The following is a 16,821-nucleotide window of genomic DNA, read 5'->3' on the forward strand; positions in this document are numbered from 1 at the left end:
ATATAACTTGTAACGTTGGAAACAGGCTCTTCTCTTTTGAAGTTTGCAGGGCTCTTTCTAGGACCTACAGCATTTTTAGCTCTGTGACCTGGAGTTCCTTTTTGTCATTTCTATTTCAGTTCTAAATACCTTTTATATTTAAATGTCCACATTTTTCCCTATTATTTCAGGACTTTTCTTCTACAATTTCATGAAATAGGTCTTATATGTTTTCCATTTATATTTTGACTCATTTTACCCAATGATTCATAGGTTTCACATCTTTATCATATCCCTAAGAATTCTTGAAAGTTGTATTCATGGTTGCTGTTTTTGTGGTTCTTCATTGCTAAGTGACTGTCTTTAGTAGTGGTCTAATCAATTGGTAATATTTGCCACTGAAATTTTGAGGATTCTTTTACATTTATTGGGAGGGGGTTCATTTTTAAGTGGGCGACAGTGATATAGACTCTTAACTGATCAAAGTACTGACAATAAGTGACAGTTTAAAGTTTGGCCACAAATTGGGCATCTATAACAGCCCCTCCAAGGCTCAGAGAACACTGCAGAATAAGAGATTAAAAGAATGTAAGAGCCAGAGAAAGAAGGAGCATAATATGGATGCTGAATTCTAGGTGATACACAGAAATCCCTATGCTGACCTGAATAATGTTAAGGTTAAATATGTTCTCCTTGGTTGACCTGAAAAGGTAGAATGTTTTTTTCATGCCCAAGGCACATGTCACTCTAAAAGAAGAGTAATCCGGGATCTGGGGGCAGGGGTGCAAATGTACATGTTAACGTCAGAAATCAATGCTGGGTCTCAGTCATGTTCTGTTTGTTTGTTTATTAGAAAGAGTCTCAATTCTGCTAGACTATCCAGCCAACACGACACAAGGATCATCTTATTTCCTCTTCCCCTCACCCATGCTAGGATTACAGGTATGTAGCAACATGCTCCTCTGTTCTCTTTTCCTCGTTTATCAGTTCTTTAATAATTTATACAATGCATTTTCACCATATTAACTTCCCTCCCTCAGCTCCTCCAACTCACTTAACACTTTGTAATAATAAAAAAAAAATCCATTGAGTCCAACTTATGCTGCCCATATACTCTTGAATGTGTGGCCATGCACTGGAGTATGATTGACCTGCCAGGAGCCACACGGAGAAAATTAAATGTACATCTCCTAGGAGCTACCAATTGCTAAGAGCTTTTCAGTTAGGGGTGAGACTTCATGCCCATCTCCCCTCTCTATGCTGAGATTTGGTCTGGCTTCAGTTTTTCCCATGCCTCATGTATACTGCAAGTTCCTATGTTCAAAAACAAGGTGATATCTGATAAAAAATTGTCATCTACTATCTCTGGCTCTTACAATTTTTCTGTCCCCTCTTCTGCAATGAACTCCTGAGTCTTGAAAAGAGGGTATGTGATACAGACGTGTCAGTTAGAGGTGAACACTCTGCAGTCTTGTATTCTCTGCATCTTGATCAGTTGTGGTTCTGTGTGTTAATCATGATCTACTGGGGAAAGTAGTTTTTCTGATAACATTTAAGAGGTTCAATAATCTGTGGGTATAATGGTAAGACTTTAGTACAATAATAGTAGTAGGTTCTACCCTCTGACTTTTCTAGTCACAGATTCTTGACCTCCATAATGTTGACAGGTATGAGTTCCCTCTTATGGAATGGATTTTAAATCCAATCAGGAAGTGGTTAGCTACTCCACTGATGTTCAAGCCACTATTAGACCAGTGGGCAAGTCTTGTCAGGCCAGTATTACTATAGCTCATAGTTCACAAATAGATGAAACTGATGACTACTTTTCTCCTCCAGCAGTCTGTATAGCATCTCCTGGCACCATGAAAGCTAGGCAGAGGGATGAAGCTTCCAGGTCAATACCAGCTTAGTTTCTCCATTTTCTGATTCAAGTATGTAGTGTCTTCAGCAATAGGGTCTCATCAAATTCTGACATGTAACTGAGAACATTGGCAACAGCATTTAATGTTTGGAGATCTCTGAGACCTCACAGGCCAACAACTCCAAAGGCAGTTACCCATTCCTGGCACTGGGCTTGCTATCCTGTGTTGTCTAGTAGGTAGCCTTCATTATGTTGTACTATGACCCGTTTCACTAGATTACCCAGGACATACACCATAATGAGACTTGGGGATGGGGGTACTGTTGAAGGCTTTTTTCTTCATGTAATGATTATGTGGTTTCTGTCCTTGAGTCTATTTATATAGTGAATTGTATCTACTGGTCTACATATGTTGAATCATCCTTACATTTCTGGGATAAAGTTGATTTCATCTTGGCCAGTGTATAAAAATATAACTTTCTTTCCTCCTCCACTTACCATCTCCCTACTCCATCAGCTATCAAGATCTCCAGCTTACCTGTTCTACTGTTTTCTCTCTCTAATCCTAGGGAACCGTATCTCGATTCCTGTAGGAGGAGCTAAGGTGGGAGGAGTAAGGAGAGGAAGAGGAAAAGGAAGAGGAGGAGCTGGAGAGCAGAGATGTAGGAGCGATGGAGAGCCACGCAGGTATGGAGAGCAGTCATGGGTAATAACTTTTAATTAGGTTAGCTAATTGGGAAACAACTCTCTTTCTATGGGCATATTGTTATTGAGCATTACTAAACATATAAAGCCTTTGATTAATATTTAAGCATAAGAGTCTCATTTTCTTACTGGGCCCACATGGATGGCGGGATGGTCTGGGCAATGACCAGCCTTGAGGAGACAGTGTGGAAGATTGGCAGAGCTATCTCCCATGCTGACATCTCATAGGTGGCAGGGCTATTGTTTCTGGCTGGCAGTTTCTAGCTGGGCATGCACTTGTCCTCCTGCCAGCTGAGCTCGGCAGAGCCTCTGCAGCTTAGATAGTTGCCATGAGCCAGTGGCTGTTTTTAAATATTTACATCAACAGATTACCACTTAAACTCTCAGTTTAAATTACTTTATCAAAAAATCAAGAATTTAGAAAGAGAGTTCTGTGCCTGCAGTGACACCAGACTCCTCCTACCCTGCTCATATCCATGCACAGGTGATCTCCCTATTCTGGAAGTCAGGCTGCCTTTCCTAATATAATCATCTACCACTCTCCTCGAAACATGGCCTGCAAACGGTACTGTACTAATGGGTCATTGACCTATGTCCAAGTCACAGCCAGCTCCCTAGGTTACACTGCTTATCAGAGTGGTCACTCACTCAGCCAGGAGGCCTTTGGTGCTTGAGGATAAAAGAATGCAAATTTCTTCTTTTCTTAACCAAAAGGATTGACCTGAAGACTTCCCCTAAGATGATCCCACAGCAGGGGTGTGCACACTGAGGAGGAGGTGGGCTCCTCTGCCCTATTTGCTTGCTGTGCCATGTAGGCCGCACATTTCAGATATCTGCCTTAAATTGCCATTTTTAAAAATGCCATTTAAGTACCTGTGGAGCTCAGTAAAACACTCCTTTCTTTTTTGTATTTAAAGCTTCAATGGCATACTACCTTAGGGTCCAATTTCTTCTACAATCTAAACTTGTTTTCCTGACTCATCTGTCTGCTGCTTAACTACTGACTCTACATGCCACTCACCACTCCCTGTAGCCATGTATCTGATGCTGTTTAGATTCACAGATGCAGCAAAGTGCCAAGTATCTCAAATCTGCCATCTCTCTTCTATCTAAATATATCTTCTTTAAAAAATAAGAAAAAACATATAGCCGAAGTAATAAACTTTAAGCATTTAAGAATTTAGTACATTTAAAACACAGAAGTTATTCTAAATAGGAAACACAAATTGATAAATAGTATCATTTGTCTGATTGTTCTTAAAGAGCAATAGAACACTCAAAGGATTTTATAAAGTTTATTTCCAACATAAAAAATTATGAGATGATTTTAACTCACTCCTTAAGAAACTATTATACATTATACTGTTTTTTTCATTATCACACAAATAATCAACTGGTACTAGACATTTAGGTTATAAAAGACCAACTTATTTTTAAATGCAAATATAGGTCAGCAATTGAAGACAAACCTAAATTTCAATATTTTTCTGTAATTTGCTACATATCTGTTAGCACTCTAATTGAGACCAGCCAAGCTCTTAATGAGTGTCTGATCTTAGCCAATAATAAACAAATGAGCATAAAAATAATCAGAAACTGGTGTATGTTCATGCCACATACAGAGGTATTTATCAAAATCACCACTAAAATGCATGCTTGGTTTTTTCTTCCACTTTCACACTGGATTCTGGAAATTTTAGCAATCGTGAACAACAATCAAAATGAAATATCTTGATCTTGCCAAAGTGTATGCTTAGCTGTAAACTGGATATAAATATAGAATGTATAAATATCTCTTATACTATACAAAATATCAGTAAATATTCTCAAATAAGGTGCGGGAATGTATCTTCCACATTGAAAGTTTCTTTCTCTTAAAAAAATGTAAGTGGAGCTACTTATAGAAATATGTTCTGAAAATGATAGCTGTATTATAATTTACTTCAGTCACTTCCATGTAGAAATTTCATCAAAACCCTCTTACCACCATTTAACTTGTTCAATAAACACTGAAAAACTGAAAGTTATGTACAGCATCTCCCATTGAGAATGTAGGCAATTTTAAAATTAAATGGACTCCATAGGAGTTCAGACAATAACAGAAGATGTAAGTCACACTCTGTGAGTACACATACAACCCTAAACAGTAAAGTTTCCCTGTTTCTTTACACTACTTAATAAAATAAACAGCACTCGGTGTCAGTTACTTCACACTCAGAATTTCGTTCACTAAGCTGAAACATTAGTTTCATGGGATATATGCCATCACTGATCTACACCTACGTATCTATAAACACTGACGGGAACGTGTTCCCAGACACAATTTTCCTCAGTTTACAAACAATAGGTCCTTACTCTAGACTAGCAAGTAATTGTATTTTGAATAGATCTTTTTTAAAAAAAAAAAGGATTGGAAGCACATGTTTAAAAGCAAATATGGTAGCTGGACAGAGGTGGTGCATGTTTTTCACCCCAGAACTTGGGAGGAAGAAGCAGCTGGATCTCTGAGTTTGAGGCCAGCCTGGTCTACAGGCTACACAGAGAATAGAGACAGTGTGAGACTGCTTTTCACAGTCAATGGAAGTGAACCATAAGATGCTGTAGAGCAGACCTCATCCGTCAGCACAAGAATGGGCCAACAACATTCCTCCTTCAGAGTAAAAGCCTAAACTGGGGAAGATGTAAGACAGTCTTGTCAGCCAGTGACAGGTAAACTAGCACCACAGGGACAACAGTGTTAAATTTTGACACTGTTCATTAACAGCTCCATCTTCCTGAGTTTACGCTTGTTCTTTGGCATTGGCTTGGGGTATAATCCATTTTTCAGAAGATATTCCTTGCTGAGGCGAATCTGAGCACCATGCTGAAGCTGGAAAGAACACAGAGCTTGAAGAGGGCGAAGCAGAGTCTGTTGAGAAAAAAAGACACTAAAAATGTATTTTGGCAACTTGTATTCTATCTACGTCTTTCTTTCAAATACAGACACTTATGTGCCCTTTTCAATTATTTTCTTTAACTGTGAGGAGCAATGGCTGTTCTAACACGTCATACATATTTCTAAATTAACAAATTATAAAGGCTTTTTACTGGTTTTCTATACAGGCAATGGAATCTGAATTAAGTTTTATACACTAATTTGTTTAAATAAAATTAAAACTTGTCATTACAATAATTTAATCCATTAACAAGATATAAAAGGAAACATTTAGATATAAAGATGGGCACATCAAATTAATTGACTTTCAATCACAAGTTACTATGTCTCACTGACACAAACAATTCCAGGATGGCAGCAGTCTTCCTCACAGTGACCCATGGACAACACATGGGTGCCAGAGTTGTGTGTGGCTCATTTGAAATACTGTAATTTTACACCCTGTCTAAAGTCAAATTCCTGCAGAGCCAAGCATACAATACTAGAGTATGAACTAAATGTACATGTAAGTTAATCTGGTGGTGAAGGCTGCCATACAACAAGAACACACGCTGTATATATCATGGTCAAAAGAAAAGCAAAATTATATATTATTTTAAACATTATATAGTATTTTTGGATCAGATTCTTTGGATGTAAGGCTTCTTATCAAAACCATTTAAATAACAATAGCAAAGGTTTTGGTTGAAAAGACCATTAAAGAATCATTTTTAAGAAGGGATAAATTAATAGAAAATTTTCCAAGTATCTGTGTGAAAAAAAGTCCCCCCACATATACAAAATACATGGGAGAAGGGTCTTTGCTTTATAACAAAGGGTAAAACACCATAGCAGTCTCTGTGAATTTCTTCTCCCCACCCATTATTTTTATCTTTATTAATAGAACCCAAATTGCATCCATGAAGGCACTGTGTCCATCTACTAAATAAAACGATGATAATGACAGGTAAATAAAAGTCACATGGAATGGGGATTTTAGAAGCACTCAAAGCCAACACATTCAGGTAGCATATGTTTTGATTTTTTGTTTTTGATTTTTTGGAAATTATTAATTTTTTGGATATTTTACTTACATTTTAGATGTTCTCCCCTTACCCCATTTTCCCCCACCCAGAAACTCCCTATCCCATCCCCCATCCTCCTGCTTCTATGAGGATGTGGCCCCCACCCACCCACTCCCACCTCCTCGCCTTCAAATTCCCCCACATTGAGACATTCAGCCTTCACAGGACCAAGGACCTCCTCTCCCACCTAGGTAGCACACGTTTTTTGCCCTCTTCTGTCAAAAAACATGATTGTTAGAGGTGGGACCACTAGCGTGACCAGTTAGTAGTAATCATGAAGATTAAAACTAAACACAAAGAATGATGAACAGACAGTAGAAACATGTGTCCTTTGTGTTTATTTATGTGTGTGGGTATTTTGCCTACATGTATATCTATGCACCCACAGAGCAGAAAGATGTCATTAGATTCCTTGGGATCGAAGGTCCAGACGTTAGGAGCTGTTGTGTGGATACTGGAAATCAAAGCTGTGTCCTCTGGGAGAATGTCCAGTGCTCTTAACTGCTTAATCATCTCTCCAGCCACAAATCTGGATTCTTGATGTCCTTTCCAAGCTGCATTCATAACTCAAGACTGCCTACTTCAGCATGTTGTACTTACAGAACAAGTTTTAAAAAATTGACTTAACCACTGCTTCTGTTTTTATATGGTGTCGTCACACATAGCCCAACAAAAAATAGACAAATTATCTTAGTTTTTTACTGCTGTGAACAGACACTATGACCAAGGCAACTCTCATAAGGACAACATTTAATTGGGGCTGACTTACAGGTTCAGAGAGTCATTCTATTATCTAGGCATGGCAGCATCTAGACAGGCATGGTGCAGGAGAAGCTGAGAGCTCTACATCTTCATCTGAAGGCCACACTGGCTTCCAGGTAGCTAGGATGAGGGTCTTAAAGCCCATGCCCACAGTGAAACATATCCTACAGCATGATAACACCTATTCCAACAAGGCCACACACCTCCCTGGACCAAGCATATTCCAACCACCATATTCCACTCCCTGGCCCCCATAGGCTTGTTCAAACACATGAGTTTATGGGAGCCATATCTATCCATAACAAAATGCAAAATACATTTAATACAACTTCAAAATTCACCCTAGTCTATAGCACTCTCAACAGTGTTAAAATCCCCAAGTTCAAAGGTTCTTCTGAAATTCATTCAGTCTCTTAACTGCAATCGCATATAAATTCAAAAATACTGAACCAAAGCAAGACAGAAAACCAGCTAGGCAAACTCCAAACTCTACATCCCCATGTCTAATGTCAAAGCGCTCTTCAGATCTTCAGCTCCTTTCATCCTTGTTGACGGCTGCTGGCAGATCTAGCATTCAGCAGCAACAAACTTCATTCTTTTGGGCTGCTTCCACCCCCACTGTAGCTTTCCTCGACAGGTATCCCACAGCTCTGGCATCTCTAACATCTTGGGGTATCCAAGGCAACTTCAACTTTCAACTTTATAGCTTCTTGTTCCAATGTCTGGGATCCACATACGATCTTCTGAGCTTCTCAAAAGGGCTTCAGTCACTTCTCCAGCTCTTCACTCTGTAGCACTCGAGGCTCTGGTTGACTCCACTCCATTGCTGCTGCTGTTCTTAGTGATCATCCCACAGTACTGGCATCACTAATTGGCTGGAGTCTTTCACTGCAACTAGGCTTCACCAATAACCTCTTATAGGCTCTCTTCATGGTGCCCAAGCCTCAACTTCTTTGCATGACCCCTTCCGTCCTGAGCCATCAACTGCAACTGAGGCTCCACCTTCACCAATGGCCTTCTCTGGCCTCACACAGTGCCAAATGTCAACTGATATCATTGATCCCTTCATGCCTTCAAAGTCAGTACCACCTGAGTGATTCCAGTCCAACTGCAGCACGAGGTATATAACCTTGGCTATCTCTGGAAAACAGCTTCTTTGTGGTCTCAGAAAACACTTCCCAGAATATTTCATCTCACTGATGTTGGTCTCTTCTTAATCACTACTAATTTCTTAGCTCCAGCTAACCAGCATGAATTGTCCTTGTAGCCCTTCTATTCTTGACTCTAAAGCCAGTGCCACATGGCTGAAGCTGCAGAGTTCTGCTCTTTGCTGGGGCTGAAACATGGCTCCCCTTATTCTATCATCAGGTTTCTGTTTCCAACTCCCTTACTGCCTAAACTTGGCTTCCTTGGAACTTGTTCTGTAGACTGACCTTGAACCCAGAGATCTGCATGGCTCTGTCTCCTGAATGCTGGATTTACCACCACACCTAGACTTAAGCTTTTCTTCACCTAGAACTTGCTCTGTCCCTGACTGGCCCTGAACTCAAGGATCTTCTTGTCTTTGTCTACTGGGATTAAAGGTGTGTACCATCAAGCCTGGGCCTAAGCTTTTTCATGGTCACTATTCCTCAAGGTCTGGATCAAAAGTCTGTCTTCCAGACTCAAGATCTGGATCACAAGTGTGCCTTTCATTTCTAGATTGTAGTTTATTAGACTTTTAGATTAAAAGTCTAAATGAAAACAATAACAAGATAAATACACATAACATGACATAACTATTTCTTGTTCAATTGCAAGCATAAGCAATAAGCTTAGCTAGGTGGGATCTTGCCTTGAGGTCACCACTCCCTTAATCTGTTTATCTCCTTAAACACAGGATTTGGCTCCATTTCACTTCCTGGTGTCCCTTTAATACTTAAACCATAATATTTTGTATTTTTCCTATTTAGGCTTGCTATGCTTGATCAGAATACTCTTCATGAGATTAAAAACCAGAGAACAAAATCTGTGCTGGGCTTTTTGAGACTTCCTTTGTCTATGCAGTCAATATAAATCTCTTTACCTTAACTTCAGGACTCTTCAGACAATATCAAAAATCAGCCACATTCTTCACCAAAATACCACAAAAACAGTAGCCACATACTGAAATTCTCCTCTACTGAAACCTCTTAGATCAGATCTTCACAGTTCAAATCATCAACAATGTCTTCCATATTCCTACTAGGATGGCCCATTAAGCCTCACTTAAAGCATTCCACTGCTTTCCAAAGTCCCAAAATCCACAGTCTTCCAAACAAAAGCATGGTCAGGCCTATCACAGAAATTCCCCACTCCTGGTACCAATGTCTGTCTTAGGATTTTACTGTTGTGAACAGACACTATGACCAAGGCAAGTGCTATAAGGACAACATTTAGTTCAGGCTGGCTCACAGGTTCAGAGGTTCTCAGTCCATTATCATCAAGACTGAAACATGGCAGCATCCAGGCATGCATGGTGCAGGAGGTGCTGAGAATTCTAGCCTCTAGGAGAAGACTGGCTTCCAGGCCACTAGGAGGAAGGTCTTAAAGCCCATGCCCACAGTAAAACATATCCTACAACATGACAACATCTATTCCAACAGTTCCACTCCCTGGACTAAACATATTCAAATCACCACGCAAATATTTTGGACACGTCTACACAGTATTAGTGCATGCTTTACTATTGTAGAAAGCCCATTAGGAAGGTTTTAATTATTTCTTTATAAGAAAGATAGGAAACAAAGTAGAGAAATATATTTATGTTACTTAATAAACAACCCAATGTACAAACTAGATGATAAAACACCATAGGTCTCTAGGAAACATGGATAAGACTATAAACAGATAAAAGCAACTGAAAAGTCTCTTCATTTTCTGACATTTATTAGGCTTTTCATAGACTGAATAATGCTAATCTTCTTTATGGCCAAAACACCTCCAACTTTGATATTCAAAGATAAGACTCTATCAAATTGATTTAAATAATAGAAAGAACTAAACCAGACCCCCATTTTATCTCTGTGGTGGCCACTAATAATAAAGTCATCTTTTGTTTTGGTAAAAAAAAATCAGTTTACATTTTTTATCCCTTTAGAAGTTAGCTAAGATCACCATCCTACTTAGTTTTTATTGTCAACTTGACAGAGCCTAGAGTCATCTGTAAAGGGACTCTCAACAGAAGAAATGTCCAGATGAGACTCTCCTGAGGGTATGCCTGTGGTGGGTTGTCTTGGTTAATGGCTATTAGAGGTGCCAACCACTGTTGGTGATACCATGGTTTGGACAGATGATGCTGGAATATATAAGAAAGTCTGTTAGGTTTGCACCTGTGTGTGAGCCAACAAAGAAGCATTCCTCCATAGTTTCCACTTTAAATTCCTACTTGAGATTCTGTCCTGATTTCCCTCAATGATGGACTGTAATCTTTAAATTAAAATAAACTTTCCTCTCTGAGTTGCTTTTGTTCAGAGCAACACAGATCAAGTAGACTTAATTAATGAAACATGAGCTCAAGTGTTGTATGTCATCTTTGGGTGGAAGCATTACAAGTAAAGCAGAATTTACTATTTTTCTTGCCTCTTCTTTAACCAAGTGGAAAGACTTCAAGGTAGTTTTCCATAAAGCTAGGTCCCTACACAACTGCATGAGCAGAGGCTCTCTGAGCACTCCCACTGGACAAGCAACATGGGAAGAGACATAAAATTATACCTCTTTATTTACTATAGCCTACCTTTATGATACTATCACATACTAGTTATGTGCTTCAAGGTAAGTAAATAAGGTCCACCTGATATAGTTATTATCATAATAAACAGTAAGATGACATACTGGACCCCAACAATTACAATATTGAAACCACTACTTGATGTTCAGTAAATCATAGTGTTTCTATATAAAGAAAAATTACCAGACTGGGTGAGAGTACATGAGAAAATCCTATTTATAAAACAAGTCTGCTTCAAAGTGTTTACTTGGGGTGAATGAGTGTTATGTGAATCCTTTTGTCTGCATGTGTGTGGTCACAGCTTTCAAGGGGCCATTCTCAGCAATCACTGATGCTAGACAGAGCTAAGGTCCTTAAATAGACATGCAGCTAAAAGCTCTTTTCACTTCTTTCTTTGACATTCTATAAGGTAAAAATCCCCACATAAAAGAAGAGCTTGAAACAAAAATAAACCAGAAGCTGAAGGCCCCATTGTAAATATTGTAGTAGACTAATAAAACTCATCAAGTTGTAATTTAAACTTCTATAGATGCACAACCATCTATAGGGGCACAAAAAGGCAAAGGTGCGTGCACTGACAATACATCTCACTCAACAGTAAGGTAATCTTTTTTCAGTAATGGAGACAGAAAATATTAGGCAAGTTCTCTCCCACTGAGCTACGTTCTAAGGCTATGTAACCATTCTTATATAAGTTTAAAAGGAAAAACAATACAAAGAGAGATGATGCCATAAGCCCCAGGGAGCCATACTGAAAACTGGTGGTAAAGTCACAATTCAAACTGATCTCTAAGCCTGCACTGTGCTCCCTCCTGTAGGCACATTCCCATGGCCTTTTACTTACTGCTACTTCCTGTGCTTGGACGTTGCTATAGCATAAAGAATGGGTATGAACTAAAGACTGAAAATCAGTGTTACATCAAGTTGGTTAATTCTTAGAAGCCTGATGGCTATGGAATGAAGGCATACAATATTTTGCTGTTTTCCATGATCTCAAGATTTTCTAGTAGAAATATACCATAGCTTTTCTCCCATGGAAGAAAGTAATACACTCTTTGCTGTAAAAGACAGTAACTGTGTTCCACAAAGAAGTGTGCTACTTATATTTTGTAATTAATTTTTAACCGATTGGCCTTAAGGTTCACTTTCCAAGGAAATAGCTTATACTATAAATTGGGACTAAATTTGTCTTCTATACTAAGTAACTTGAGATGTTTCTTTACACATCTCTCCTTCATACTATGACCAATCATATTAGAATTACCCAAGTCATGAGTATGGTTGTGAGACATTGTTTCTCTACTCCTGTCCACTATGATTTGATTATCCATGAAGGCTGAAGTAAACAGAATAAAGGTTCGAGGCCCTCATTGTTATTATGAAAGTTTATATTCAATCCATCCATTAGGAGGAACATGTGCAATCCCATCACACGTATGTTAGCCACTGCTTATTCTCAGATACTATACTTAGAACCTAGTTATCCAAGTCTTGTGTAGTCATGATAAGGAGTCCTCTTTTAATTTAAGATATATCATAAACCATTACAGCTAATTTAGCAGGAACCAATATTAGCTCTCTGTCATCCTTGAATGTTTCCGGTTTCATTAAGAAGAAAAAGTAGGGCTGGAGAGATGGCTCAGTAGGGCTGGAGAGATGGCTCAGCAGTTAAGAGCACTGACTGCTCTTCCAGAGGTCCTGAGTTCAAATCCCAGCAACCACATGGTGGCTCACAACCATCCATAATGAGATTCGATGCCCTCTTCTGGTGTGTCTGAAGACAGCTACAGTGTACTCATAAATAAAATAAATAAATCTTTAAAAAAATAAAAACAAAGATTACAAATATTTAAAAAAAAAAGAAGAAGAAAAAGTAGTGAACAAATGTAAATAAAGTTACACAGACAGAGGAAAGTGATGGTAACGAAGAAAGGGACACATTCCGGAACATCTTGGTCATTCAAAACACAGATCTAGGATTGTTGTGTTATTCTCAAAGACAATATGGGGGAATTAAACTGTTTACCTGAAACTGTCTATATACACATTCAGAGAAAGCTTTGTTATGAAACACAACTTCCAACAAAAGAAGCTAGCCTCCAACTCTCAGACTCCATAGCTCAGTGCCCCAGAGGGACAAAGCACTCAACCTTGGCTACCTTCACTCTTTAACTGTTCTTCTCCTGGGGATCTTTTTTATTGTTTTCTTCAAGGTTAATGTCTGTGGCTTCCAGCTACTCTGCACTAGGTTGTATTCACTGCTGAAATTTTACTCATGGGTAAGGCATTATCTCATAACAGTAAAAACACTCTACAATGAGAGAAAGAAGAGGCAGGAAGAATGCTGTATGCACACACATGCATGTATGTACCTGTGGGGGAGTATGTGTGTTAAAGGAGTCATCAACTAACTCCATTTGTTTATAACTGTCATCCTCTGACTTTTTTTGTCCTGAGTAAGAAATAATAGTTCACTTATTTTTCATAACCTACCTTAAATATTTATTTATGATACTTTTCTTTTGCTTTAAATGCAAAGTTTCTAAAATGTCCCAAAAAGTTGAGATATTACTAAGTTCACTGAAATGTTATTCTCTGCTGATGATTATTGCTCATAGGTGTAAAAAAATCATTAGAATTTCATGGGAAATATAATGCTGATAATACGTTAAATCCTTTTCATATTCTATGGACATTTCTATCCATACAAGTACCTATTTTACACTCTAAGCAAGTTTTATAAAGTAAAGAGAACATTAGCAGATGTCCTCAAATAAAGGCACCAATGCAAACAAGGAATGTTGCTGGAGAATGTTCTTCTAATTAAAAAGAAAAAAGTTGATCACCAAGAATACAAATTACTAAAAAAAAAAAGAAGTAGAGAATAGTAAAGGAAAAAATCCAGCTCAAAACCTCTATTGAATGTTGTCCTACTTAGCATATTAAAAATGTTGTTTGCACAGCTTAGTGGAATTATTTAAATAATGCAATCTGGAATGCTAAACCAACACAGTAAAATACCAGAGGGGAAGAAGATTACGAAAGCTCATAAATATCTACTGCAGATATACTCCACTTGTCATTTGACTTACACAATTTACAAGTTATGCCTATCTAAATTTTCTTAATAAAATCTAACCCTACTTTTAAAATTAATGACTTCCACATACCTCTTGAATGCAATTGTTTTTCTCCAAGATGGAAAGAGCAACAGCAGCACACTCCAGGGTAGAAAGGCACCTGTTTGTTGGTTGCATCCGAATTACATACTGACTACAAACGCTAGTTTTTAACTGCACCTAAAACCAAAAGAAAAGTAATAAAATCTAATTTTCATCTTAAATTTAAAATTATGAAATCTATATTTTAAATACTGTTCACCTTCCTCCTAAAATTGCAACTTTAGAAATACTAAGCATATTAGTATCTTTGCACTTATCTTAGTTGTTACTACTGAATAGCAGAAAAGTCTAGCTACAAAAAGATATCTGAGAAAGAAGGCTACCCATAATACATTCAAATTTCTACATACCTTCCAGTAAGGACAAGAAGTACACATTTCACAAAAGAATAGCTAACAGGTACAAGGGAAAGTGCTCACATGATCCAATGAGTAGCTTAAAACAGGGAAAAAATTAACATGAGACTAGGGATACAGCTCAGTGTCAGGCCCTTGGTGGGCATGCAGGAAGCCCACAACTCAGTCTTGAATACTGCCTCTCCTTATTTCCCCAGAAAACTAACATCATTATATTCAAACACAGAGGTCTACAGTCAGACAATATACAGAGAGCATGAGAAATCTTGGAGCAATCAGTCCTAAAGGACATGTCTCCACCAAATCCCTCCCCTCGGAGGTCAGGGGACCTGTGGGAGAGGAGGCAGAAAGAGTGTAAGAACCAGAGAGTACAGAGAACAGCAAGGAAACAAGGCCTTGTAAGTCAACAGGATGAACGCACAGATGAACTCACAGACTGAGGTAGTGTTGGACCTAAAGATCCAAGACCAGGGGATGTGCTCCCCCAGAAACACTCACGGACAGGATTCGCTGTAATAACATGAGGTTTATTGATAGTAAGATGATAACCAGTATACTAGGGTTCCCTCTGTATGCAGACAAGAGGAACCCCGAACTAAAGCTAAAGGCAGTTTTTATATACCATTTTCACAGAATTTACAAGGACAGTTAATTACTTTTTAAACAATAACCATAGAAGATTCCAAACAGTCGTTCCCATGTCTGGTTTCTGTTCCCAGGCCCAGTTTCTAAGTAACTCAAATTTGCACCTTATCTTTGATAACAAAGAGGGTTAGCTTAAGTGGCTTCTGTTTACCCAGGTTTACTGTGTTAAAGGCTCATCCCCCTGTTAAACTCTTATCTTGGGCCCCTCTTAGTCTCTAGAATGTGCTTCTCCCAGGATGTGTCTCCTAGGGCAGTTAATTCTTGAGTTTACCAAAACCTGAGATTCTTGAGACCTGAAATTCCTACATTCCTACAGTAGTATGCATAGTGCCTGCATGGGTCTGTACCAGTTAGGGTTAGAGCTAAAAGAAGCTCACTCATCCCCCACCATTAACCCTTATTTCCAATTGATAACCATTTGTAAATGGAAGTTTAATTTTCTCCAAGAGAATCTCACTGGGGAGAAAATTACTCTTAAGTACAGGCTGCATGCCCGGTGGTCAGTGGCCAACAGAAAATGAACTCCATGGCATCTTTGGAGGTTAGCTATCTCATATTGTGTTAAGGCCTCTCTTTTTTAAAAATTCTTGGTTTTTATATTTTCTCTCTTTTTACCCTACAGGTCCTCTTATGAAATGAAACCTATTATGGTTTTCATTTTAGTGTTTTGTGAAATTTCTGAGTATGTGAATGAGTGGGTCTCTGACTTTATATCTGTTTCTTGTCTTTTCTCAGGCTCTTTTCCTTGTGTTTCTTTTGTCCTATTCCAATATATTAGTTTTTGTTTTATTATATTGTATTATTATCTCTTAGAAGCCTAATTGTTTTCTAATGAGAGATACAAAGTGGACAGATCTGGATGGAAGAGAAGATAGGGAGGAAACAGGAGGAAAAGAGGGAGGGAAACCCTAATCAGTACATATTATGTACATAAAGGGGAAAATCTATTTTAATAAAAGGAAAACATGAAAAACATGAGTTTAAATATAAAAAAAAAATAGAAACTGTAAACTTTAAGAAACATGGTACATATATACAATGAAATTTTATGTAGTTCTAAACAAAGAAATGAAATTGTGACATTTGTAATAAAAACAGATACAAAAGAAAAGCATTATGTTAAACAAAAAAAACTACCGTTTTTTCTCTGTGTGTGTGTGTGAGAGAGGGGGGGGGATACTAGAAAAACAGTACAAAAACAAACATGTTACTTCTTTGACTAAATTAAGATGTGATACAAGAAAAATTCAGTGTAGAAAAAGAAAATAACTGTTAAATATAAATCTATTCAGGCATTTAAACATGAAAGTTCTGTTGGCTGATAATTTTTTCTTTAATTAATTTACATCCCATTATTATCCCCCCTTCTTTCATCCCCGCCTTCCCTTCTATGTAGAATGATCTAGAAAACTCTTAAGGAAATGCAGGGGACTGAGATTTTTCACTTATATGATTCATAATGTCTTTCCTGGGGAAGGATGTGACAGTGTTTACATTGATTGTGTAAAGAATGTTTTTGAGGACTTCCATATATAAATTTTAACCTCTCAATTTGGGGCAAGAAATCTCGTATTGTGAACTTGG

General features: G+C 38.1%; 1 protein-coding gene across 1 annotated transcript in view; it reads right to left on the reverse strand.

The window, feature by feature from the left end:
• Positions 1–3,893: 3,893 nt before the first annotated feature.
• Positions 3,894–16,821, reverse strand: part of Dtwd2 (DTW domain containing 2) — an 80,059-nt gene continuing 67,131 nt past the window's right edge. Inside the window, exons 6-7 of the mRNA XM_028777160.1 lie at positions 14,225–14,353; positions 3,894–5,453 (exon numbers count right to left, since the gene is read on the reverse strand). Coding sequence (XP_028632993.1) covers positions 5,283–5,453; positions 14,225–14,353 — 300 coding nt within the window. The 3' untranslated portion in view covers positions 3,894–5,282. The remainder of the gene's footprint in view (positions 5,454–14,224; positions 14,354–16,821) is intronic.

The sequence above is a fragment of the Grammomys surdaster genome, unplaced genomic scaffold (assembly GCF_004785775.1).
Source record: "Grammomys surdaster isolate TR1022 unplaced genomic scaffold, NIH_TR_1.0 278, whole genome shotgun sequence".
Lineage (NCBI taxonomy): Eukaryota > Metazoa > Chordata > Mammalia > Rodentia > Muridae > Grammomys > Grammomys surdaster.